Below are 11,074 nucleotides of genomic sequence, written 5' to 3' on the forward strand. Positions count from 1 at the left end.
TAAAGAAGAGAGCTGCTCTTTATTTCCGGGCTTAGTGGGCAAAAAGCAATGCTCCGTCCATATTCCGTTCGGCAAGTCAAGGGTGGACACTGGTGTCTTTACCACCACCCAGTCCTCGGCCCACTCTGGCAAGGCATTCCTCTAGCAGACAAAATAAAAGACTGCTGATAGCTGGAGCACTTTGTTTGTTTTCTAAAACGAGTCAAACTCTTCAAAAGCTTGGCTTGAACCGTGCAGGGTGTGCTGTGTTCCCCACCACATTCCTCTCACCCGCCTCTCCACCAGACCTTGTATTATCCGGATTCCTTTTATGCGCTCATGAGCGCCAGCTGGCGGCTGCTTGGGCTGGCCAGACAGGCCAGAGGCCCAGGGCCCGGGGCCTGCTGGAGATTGTCCGGCCTCAGCCAATGAGAGAAGCCGGGCACGGGAGGGAAACCTTCTTGGAGGGCCGGGTCAGCTGGGCTCTTTTAGGGCACAAAGGGGAGAAAATGCATCTCCAGCCCCTGAAGAAATGATGTACCCTGGGCATTACTAGTGGTCATTCAGTGTTTAAAATACTCCCTTCTCCCCCACTCTGTGCCGTCCCTACCTCCGCCCCTGGAGCTATGCTAGATGCCTGGTGTGGAAGATGACTTCCGGAGGCCAGTGTGCACTGGAGAATGGCAAAGCTCGGAAGTAGACTGAAAACAGAACATCTGACCCAGCTAGGAAGCTTAGGCACACAATCCATGAGCCTTTTCTGCTTAGTCCAGCTAGACAATAGCAAGACGTGGAGAGTGGAAGAGGGCTACGAAGTCCCATCATATCACATGACGTCATGCCATGGCAAGAAGGAAAGATCATGTCTTATGCCACATGACATCACATAGAAAGTGCTAACATGTGTGCCAGAGAAGGCAGGAAGACTTTTCAAACGTAAGAACATGCAGAGGAAGCACAGAGGGTTAGCAAGAAGAAGACCTGATGCCTTTGCTCCCCGTCATTTAATAGGTATTTTGCACCAAGATGATTGTGTCGGGCAGTGCTTCCGGAAAGAGGGGACAGCCACTCTCATTTCAGCCATGGAATTCCTGTTTATTCGATATTGACAGATCACCTCAACCTTTGTAAAAATCCACAGTGTGAAGTTTCTATTAGCAGAAAAGATTTCCATTGGCCGGGCGCGGTGGCTCAAGCCTGTAATCCCAGCACTTTGGGAGGCCGAGACGGGCGGATCACGAGGTCAGGAGATCGAGACCATCCTGCTAACACGGTGAAACCCCGTCTCTACTAAAAAATACAAAAAAAAAAAAACTAGCCGGGCGTGGTGACGGCGCCTGTAGTCCCAGCTACTCGGGAGGCTGAGGCAGGAGAATGCCGTAAACCCAGGAGGCGGAGCTTGCAGTGAGCTGAGATCCGGCCACTGCACTCCAGCCTGGGCGGCAGAGCGTCTCCGTCTCAAAAAAAAAAAAAAAAAGAAAAAAAGAAAAAAAAGAAAAAGAAAAGATTTCCATGACAGTTTCATATAAAAAGTTGTTTATTTGGACACACTAAAGCATGTAATAAGAGAACATCTCACGGCTAGAGAAAACAGGTGAGGCGCTTTGCAGGCAGTCTGCACAATGTTACTATTAAACTCCTTTTTTTCCACTGAACTCCATGCCTTTACCTAGCTGGGGGCACATAAATACTAGAAATGTGAACCTTGCACATTTATGGAGATAAATAAGCCTAAATCTTTATGTGTTTCTAATTTTTCTTATCACTTCACCTTTAAGTTAATTTCTCCAAGTCCTTCATATAAAGAAAACGCTAAAATAGAGCTTCACAATTGCTTGTCACATTTCACTAGAGTCGAGTGCATTTATTTAACACCTAATTTAATCTGTCAACGTTTTTCAATTCCTTGAAGAAAAAAGGTAGTAATTAAGTATTCCACAGTTATAATAACACTAAACATCAAAACTTCACAATCGCACAGTTTTTTAAACATCAAGTCAAGATATTACCCATAATCACTCCACTTTAGGTGGTCTGGCTGGGTTTTTAGTAGCATGGTAGTGACACGGTTTTACATGTACTATTTCATGGTTTATCAAGAGCTAGGAGGGGCCTAAGACATCCCATTTTAGCACTTCACTCTTGGGAGAATTAAAAGCCACCTCAAAGAGATAGAAGGCGGAGAGCAGCAGGAAGAGGGCTCAGTAGGAGTGGTGGTTGTAAGGCGCTGTACAGCGATAGCCTGCTCAAGCTCGGCTGAGTGGTAAGAGGCACCAGGCCCTCGTAAAGTCTTCACAGCGTGGAGATCCACCACATCGCTGCAACCTAGAAGATCTAGAGAAACCGCTTCCATTCTCTGCTGCCTAGCGCCCCACCCTCCCCAGGCAGCCTGTCCTTGAGAGCGAAATGAGTTAGGAGGGAACCAAATGAGAAGAAATTCAGGGATCATGAGTCAAGGAGCCTTTTTAGAAAACACTACCCTCCATCTGCAGAAACAAATTTCTTTCTTTTTTTCTTTTTTTCTTTTTTTTTATGAGACGGAGTCTCACTCTGTCACCCAGGCTGGAGTGCAGTGGCGCAATCTTGGCTCACTGCAACCTCCGCCTCCTGGGTTCAAACGATTCTCCTGTCTTATCTTCCTGAATAGCTGGGACTACAGGTGCGCACCACCACGCCCAACTAATTTTTGTATTTTTAGGGGAGATGGGGTTTCACCATGTTGGCCAGGATGGTCTCAATCCCCTTACCATGTGATCTGCCCACCTCGGCCTCCCAAAGTGCTGGGATTACAGGTGTGAGCTGCCGTGCCTGGCCTATTTTTTTTTTTTTAATATTGCCTTAACAAGTCTTTCAGAAAATAGAATGTGTTCCTAGGACACTGTTGCTAAAGAGGTAGCTGAGGGTAAGGTCGGGTAGCCTTCATGAGGTCTCTTGTGCCAAAATATTAGTGGAGGGAAAGTGAATGAAAGCCCCATTTCACAGCATATAAGGAATCAAGCATTAAGACTGTTCTTAGGCTTTTCTCTAATAATAGGCTTTCATTCATTCCAAGAGCTTGACCAGTTCAGCAGATAAAAGAGGTTTATTGCCTTGAAGTGAGAAGAGCTCTTTCCCTTGCCGTCTGAGAAGTGGCTTATTTTTTCCCCCTGTTGAATTCAGTGAAGGCCGTGTGCACAGAAAAGACACAGGGCTTTCAGAGGACAAAAGATGGGATTCAGTCACCGACATAGGTGCAAAACAGGATACAACAAAAGAAAAGACAGAACCCTCTTCTATAAATTGCTCAGAATCTCATTGTGGAGAAGCAACTCTCACAAAGGAAACCGTGTAAGGCAATACCAAGCACTGAATGGTGTGTCATACACATAAAACTGACTGGAGATCATATGCAGATTTTTTATTTTTTATTTTTTCAGAGACAGGGTCTCACTCTGTCTCCCAGGCTGCAGTGCAGTGGCACAAACACGTCACACTGCAGCCTCGACTTCCTGGGCTCAAGTGTTCCTCCCCACTCAGCCTCCTAAGTAACTGAGACTATAGGCATGCACCACCACACCTGGTTAATTTTAATTTTAATTTTAATTTTTGAAGAGATGGTGTCTTGCTATATTGCCCAGGCTGGTCTCAAACTCCTGGGCTCAAGCAATCCTCCTGCCTTGGCCACCCAAAGTGCGCGGATTACAAGTGTGAGCTACCGCTGGGTGCGGTATGGATGAAGATCACTTTAAATGGGTAGATTCCATGGCCTCATACTAAGCCTACTGAGGCTCATACTTAAAGGAGAGAGGCCTAGGCATTCCTTATTGTTTCTTAAGGGAAATCGGATTTGGGAAGCACTGACTTAGGCCACAGGTGATGAGAGTCCAGAGATACAGAGGAAGATTGGAGGGAGGAGAGCAACAATGGAGAGATTTTTCTAGGAAAGCTTTTATAAAGAAGATGGGGTACAAGTGGGAGGCATAATGGGATGTAGGTAAGCAGAGCCACAAAGGGTGGCAGAGTGATAAAAGAAGAACTACATAGACACAGGCTCGAACGTGCAAGTGAGTAAGGGGTGTATGTGTTTGTATTTACACTGCTGCATCAGCCCTCCTCACAACTCAAGAGCAATACCTGCTGTTTCTTAGTTGAGCTTAGTCCCACTAGGGTGGAGACTTGACCTTATTGAGCAGACAAACATGTGCTCAGATAATGAAGTGCATTAATTCATTCATTCATATGAAGAGAGGAAGCCTTTGGCAGGAGTATAGTTCCATGGTCAGGGCCACACAGACTCAGAAACCAGAAAACCTGGGTTCATAAACCAAACGTGCCATCACCCTGTAAGTTGGCACATGCTGTAGAACTTCTCCAGTCTTGGTTTTGTGAAGTGTAAAGTAAGAACAATACAACCTACCTCACAGGGGTGTTACGTGAGATGAATATTAAATGGACTCATGTTTGTAAACATCTGGCACAGGGCCTGGCACCTGGGAGGGTTTCAGTGAAGGCTGAATGAACCAAGGGTCAGTTAAATGGAAGGAGAAAACCAAGGGTCAGTTGGATTGAAGGAGAAAACTCTCAATGGCTGGTCTTTGGGGAGGTTTCTGGAGACTTGCAAAAGACTGGAAAAGTTGCTGCCTCTAATTATTTTTGAAATAACTTTGGTATATGTAGATTGTTTTTAAAAACTAATGTTAAACTAGAAATGATAAAACATGGCCCTAGAATGGTTCCTTTTTAGGACTGGACTTGTTCCTCTGGTCTAGCACCCACTCAGCTTCCAGATTGTTCCCCTGTAGATGTGGAAAGATCTGTACTTTATTCTAAACTCAGGCATAGACGTACCTTGCACTAATCTAGAGTGTGGGTCGGCAAACTTCTAGAGACAACCATATAATACTTTTTCTTTGGCTTTGGGGGCTTTGCCATCTCTGTGGCATCTGCTCAGAGTCTGCCATTACAGCTCAAAAGACATCCCTACATGAAATAGGGATGGCTGTGTTCCAATAAAACTTTATTTATAGACATCGAAATTTGAATTTCACATCATTTTCATGTCTCATCTTTGGTTTTTTTCCCAATCACTTAAAAATGTAAAAGCTATTCTTGGCTCATAGATGCAGAACTAGCAACAGGCCTTGAGTTGACTCTGAAAAGGTGCATCCTAACACCATTTTAAATAAATGGAAAACTCACAGCGAAACTCAAACACACAGCGGAATATGTCTTCCCTGTTCCCTTCCTGGGCACCAAACAGAACCTCATGATAAACATACGTTCTTTGAAGTTACATTTATCTTCTTACTCATTGATGCTGCAAGCATTTATGTACCTGGAAGGTATACAACAGGACAGGGGACACGGAGATGAACAAGATACCACCCCGTTCCCCAGGAGCACGTATCAGAGCTGGGGAAACAGACATCAACAAATCATCATGAGACAACGTGGAAAGCTCTTATAATAGAGCCGTGTTCCAGTACAATGGGGGCATAGTGAAGGGAGGGAGGAGTTAGTTCTGAAAGGGCGAGGTGGGTAGGGTGGGGGTTGTAGACAAGGATACACAAAAGAGTTAGTGTTGAGGCCAAACTTGACAGCAGAAGAGTGAAGGGGGGTCATTCTCAGCAGAAGGGCCTGCCTGTGCAAGTCAGGAAGGTGCAAGCCCATCTTGGAATCAGTAAGTTCCCCCCAACCCCACACCCCCAAGTACAGCTAGAATGTGGGATGGGGTGGGGGATAGAGGGAGAAAGAAAGGGTAGATTCAGATGGCGGTCCACACCAAAGTGTCCGGATTTTGCTTGCTAAGCCATTGAAGTGTCATTAGAGGTTTTTAAACATGCTAGTAATGTGATCGGCTCTGTATTCTAGGAATTAAACATGTAGTGATCAATGTGGAAGATAGATGACAGCAGGGAGTTAGGCAAAGACACTAAAAAGAAATCATTAGAATAGACCAGACCAAGAGATTCAGGGACCTGACCTCACCACTGATTGCTGTTATAACTCAAGCTGGTGGGGCCCTGTGTGAGGCACTCAACCTCTCTGAGCGACAGCTCTGCCCTCTCTATGAGTGACTGGATTAGGTGATTTCCAAAGTCACTTCCTGCCCTCACATGCTCTTCACTCTGCCCTTCACTCTTAGAGAGCAGTCACATGGGTTCCTTCCCAGTTGTCAACAGAAATATTTCTTCCTTCTAGCTTCCTCTTGATTTTTTGCTGTATTTATGCCAGTGCCCAGTCGCAGCTGGAAAATCATTAGAATGGCATCTGGTGCCATTTCCCTGACTCCTGCCTGCACGAGCATCGGGAAGGAAGAGTGCTTGGTCGAGGAGCAAGCAGGTGGCAAGGATGACAGGCGGAGATGCCCGCCAGAGTGCTGGCAAGTGCAGGAGGTGGAGCCGGAGCCCCCAGAGTTCTAGCCAATTTTAGGAGGGTCTTTATGGGAATACTAGGGCTGCTGCATAAATCAATTACATAGCCCAGTTTAAATATCATTTTTGCATCGGATAGTAATAAATGAGGAAGGGAATTGTTTCCGTATTCACTGGACAATTTGTGTTTCCCTGAAGAGTTTTGAGGGAAACCTACTAAATGACATGAATAAAGTAACAACTATCTGCATTATTTAAGCTGCATTAAGACAGCCTGCTGTCCTTGAGTGTTTAACAAAACAGAGAGAAATAGATTACTCCCTGCTCGAAACACCGCAGAGGCTTCATGTCACACTCAGGAAAAAATCCAAGCTCCCTACCACCTACCTCTCTGAGCTCATCCTCTCCATCCAGCCCCGTGTACACCACGCTAAGCACACCGGACAGCTTGCTGCTCTCAGACACACTAAGCTCATGCCTACTGCGGGCCCTTTCCCTGGGTCACTTCTGTCCCGAATGCTCATCCCTCAGATCTCTGAGTGGCTGGATCCCTCAAATTATTCAGATTTCTGCTTAAATATCATCTCCTCAGAGGAGCTTCCCTGACCACTTTATCTAAAATAATACACATCCTGTCCCACCCGAGTCTGTTTTCCTCCAGCCATTTTCCCTGCTTAATTTTTCTTCATAGCATGTATCACTGCAAATTATATTATACATTCATTTAATTATTTTCCTCAACTCTCACTAGACAGTAAGCTCCATGAAGATGGGAACTTTGTCTGGGCTACTGCTGTATCCTCCCCTCCTAGAAAGGTACCTGGCACATGCTAGGTGCTCTAGTGATAATAGTTCAGTGAGAAAGCTGCCCTATGAAAGAATGGCACACGGAGGAGGGGGTTCCTCCAACTTTTTCTCAATGCCTACCACACTTATCAACAGTAGTCTAGTAGTAATACTAGCTATAATTAATACAATAATTAAAAAATAATCTACAATAGAATATAACACTAATGTCATATAAAATATTAACAAAATAATATGTCATAAATCTGATATTAATATTAAAATAATAACTAATAGCAGTAATAAGAATAAGCAACCATTTACAGTCTTATAATGTAACAAGTACTACTAAATTCTATCCACATTATCTTATTTAATCCTCATTATGAGGCTAGCAGGTATTATTATTTTCTCTGTTTCATAGTGAAGGACACCAAAATTAAGAAGTTCAACTGGCCAGGCACAGTGGCTCATGTCTGGAATTCCAGCACTTTGGGAGTCTGAGGTGGGTGGATCACCTGAGGTCAGGAGTTTGAGACCATCCTGGCCAACCTGGTGAAACCCAGTCTCTACTAAAAGTACAAAAAATTAGCCAGGCGTGGTGGCGGACACATGTAATCCCAGCTACTTGGAAGACTGAGGCAGGAGAATTGCTTGAACCCGAGACGCGGAGGTTGCAGTGAGCCGATACTGCACCACTGTACTCCAGCCTAGGCAACAAGAACGAAACTTTGTCTCAAAAAAAAAAAAAAAATTTAAAATGTTTTGAGGTTCCAGCACAGCACAGGTTTACCTGATTCCAACACCCTTGTGCTTTCCTTTATGCAACTCACTATATACTGACCCAAACCTTCTTGAAATGAACGTCGGGACATGTGTCTTAATTACCTTACAGGACAGAAACAGGAAAGCAGGAGGGCCACTTGTTGGGAACCAAGCCTTCTAGCTAGAGAATGAAATTACAAAAACTGGCAGCACAGACTTTCGGAAACTGTTTGAAAACATTAAAATAGAATAGGACAGCACTCATTTACTCAACGATACTCATCAAACAAAACAGAAAGAGGATTCAGCTTGACCACTTAGGAAGCCAAAGGAATGTTATCTAGATCTCTTGGAGGCCACCAGACTCATCTTACAGATGGGAAGGGCTTTGAATCATTGTCCTCCTTTATCCAGGCAGACACCAAAAACGATTTTCTGCAAACTAACGACTCTCCAGTCAGTCTGCAGGATTCTTAGATCCAATATGCTGCATGCTTAATATGTGTTCAGAAAGACCTTGCACAATTGCTCAGGCTTATTTTTGCTCTAAGGACAAAGGAGGAAAAGTAAGGCCTAAGACAGGTTGGAACAGGTATGTCAACCTCATTAGGATGGCCTGGGGGGTCACGTCCCTGGAATCGGTGCCACTTTGAACTGCAAAGGAACCTGCCAACCCTGCATCTGGAAACCACTTTTGTAGGACAGCTGCTCTCTCATTCCTTTTGCTTAGATCATAAAAGTAGAGTTTTCATCCATTGGGAATTTGTGTGTTACAGGCAAAGGGAATCAGATTCTGATCCAACTTGGTCAGGAAAAAAAAATAATAATAATAAGGGCTGATTTTTCCATCCAAGTCATGTAGTCTGGTTGGAGTGCATCCCACTCAGGGACAGCTATTGTCTGGATTCACCAAGTCTCAGTCTTGCCCAGGAAAAAGGAATTTTTTGCCTCACTGCTCTATCCTTGAGAAGAGTTGCAGAAGGTGACCATTTCTGTTTTCTGGGTGATTCTTTCTCTATAGAAATCCTAAAGTGGAACCTTTATAGAAATTATGTTCTGTGCTTCACTGGACAGAGACTGGTCTTTTAAACCAGGCTCATCAAACAGTGGGCATTTTCGTTTCCCTGAATAATAAGTGTTGGTGGGTTAATGGGTCATCCTCAGGACAGAGGTCAGAAGGAAAAACACTGCAGTGTTCAAAGCTGGAGCTAGAAATGCCAGCCGTCAAAAAACACAGAACTCAGTGGACGGTGATGATGTATAGGGCGTGCACTGGCCAACCCCATCTAAGAGGTCACATCTAACCTTTATCCTCAGCAAAGCCACTGAAGGTCGCTCAATATGTGTGACCTGCAACTCTGAGGCCCTGGTGAGAAGCTGTCCAGGAAAACGCTGGTGCGTGTGCTAGAGGGTTCCTTTTCACTAAGGGAGAATTGTCTTCCAGCTCCTTGTAGACTGACATCGCGAAGTACTTTGAACGTTGAAAAGAACAAAAAAAGCAAACAGTCACACACACACAAAAAGGAGGCGGGAGGAGGGGGAAAGAAAAAGGGACAGAGAGAGAGAGAGAGAGAGAGAGAGAGAGAGGTATCAGCAGGGGTGGTTAGTAAAAAGGGGCCCGGAGACAGAAAACCTTTTGTTCCGGGAGTTCGTTTCATGTAGAGATTGTGAGGTGAATGGCTTTGAAACGAAATGGGTTTATGAAGGAGTTGCTAGATCACAGGAAGCGCGACTGTCAGACTGCTTTTGTGAATTCAGTTTCTTTAAAATTTGGGTTAATCTTAAAAAGAATGTATCTCCTTTTCCTGTTCTTTCTCTTTCTTTCTATCTTCTCCTTTGGCGGGGGCGGGGGGACAGAGTAAGGTTCAAGACGGCTCCCCACTTTCTGTTTTATTTTCCACCCTCTGATAAAGCAAAAAGAAGAGATCACATTACAAGTTCTTTGTCAGTTTTTCAGAATTAGGGGTGGGCAGGGCCTGAGCATTACCTTGTCCCACTAGCCAATGGCGGGGCGGCATGCAAATGAGGTCCGCGATCAGCCTGCCTCAGTCACAACAGTGAGCTCAGAGACTTTGGGGAGGCGCTGCGACTGACAAGCGGCGCTGCCCGGGACCTTCTCGATTTCCTCTAGCGCTGCACTCAATGGAGGGGCGGGCACCGCAGTGCTTAATGCTGTCTAACTAGTGCAGGAAAACGGCTCAACTCAACGCCGCCGAAATGAAGTATAAGGTAAGAGAGTGCCTTTTACAGGTTTCCTTGCAAGCTGAAGGCTGTGCCTGCGGGTGTGTGCGTGTGTGTGCGTGTTCCCTACTGTGACAGTCCCTTGTGCGTCCGGAGAGTTCTAAGATGGGTCTGGGTCACTGAGGTTGGCATGTAAGCAGGCAAGCAAAGACCCACTCCAGGGGTTCACAGTACTCCCGAGTCCAGCTGCTCTGAAAGTTGCCGGGGAAATACCTCGGTGAGAAGTTAAGACTTGGAGCCGCTTCACAGCAGCCACTGGAGACCAGAGGGTGTCTGACTTGAATCGCGGCAGGCATTGGCTCAAGTCTCCTCGGCTTCCCCAGGCCTGGCTTCCACTGCCCTGGGGAGCAGTAATAAGGGAGGAATGAGGACTGCATAGTCTCTCTTAGACTGGCTCTTAGTGCAAAGTTTTCCAGCCTTTCCTTTAATCGTTTGGTCTTGGAAGGAGCATGCCATATGCACTTTTGGTGGGAGAAATTGAAAGCCCAGATTACACAGCTGAGGATGGAAAAGGCTGACATCCTTATGTGATATTGGATGTAGGAATAAATAAGTATGAGCCATTTCTTGAAAACATTTTTATTGGAGTTTGAATGGGGTGAGAGTGTGACGGCTCAGGCTGGCTCACTGCCTGAAAGCTTACCGAGTGTCATAGTCATAGTACTTCAGCAGCGTTATTTTCCAGTGCATTTTACACCATTGTTTGTGTATTTTTCTTGCCAAAAGGATTTTTGACTTGCTCCATATATTCCCCCCTCCCTTTTTTTTTAAGTCACTCCCATCTAAGGAGGCAAGCAGCTTCCAGGGGACACAAAGAAAGCTGACTGCAATGAATTGGGCATGGATTTTTCTTGAATGATGAATAGACATGAGTGCTAGTGCTACTATTTTATTTTATGCTATTTTAAACAAAAGTGTTATTATTAAGATGGATTTGGGCAAGGGTGCTA

The 11,074-nt window shown here is 45.2% G+C and overlaps 1 protein-coding gene and 1 long non-coding RNA gene across 4 annotated transcripts in view; one reads left to right on the plus strand and one right to left on the minus strand.

Annotated features, from left to right (window-relative positions):
• Positions 1-11,074, plus strand: part of NEDD9 (neural precursor cell expressed, developmentally down-regulated 9) — a 201,339-nt gene that overhangs the window by 143,635 nt on the left and 46,630 nt on the right. Inside the window, exon 1 of one of the 3 annotated variants that reach the window (XM_001089291.5) lies at positions 9,949-10,112. The exons of the other annotated variants lie outside the window; for them this stretch is intronic. Coding sequence (XP_001089291.3) covers positions 10,101-10,112 — 12 coding nt within the window. The 5' untranslated portion in view covers positions 9,949-10,100. Of the gene's footprint in view, positions 1-9,948; positions 10,113-11,074 lie in introns of those variants that run through there. 3 annotated transcript variants of the gene reach the window in all.
• The window catches only part of LOC114677708 (uncharacterized), a 126,869-nt gene that overhangs the window by 98,365 nt on the left and 17,430 nt on the right, over positions 1-11,074 (minus strand). The window lies entirely within an intron of this gene.

This window comes from Macaca mulatta, chromosome 4, assembly GCF_049350105.2.
Source record: "Macaca mulatta isolate MMU2019108-1 chromosome 4, T2T-MMU8v2.0, whole genome shotgun sequence".
NCBI classification, from domain to species: Eukaryota; Metazoa; Chordata; class Mammalia; order Primates; family Cercopithecidae; genus Macaca; species Macaca mulatta.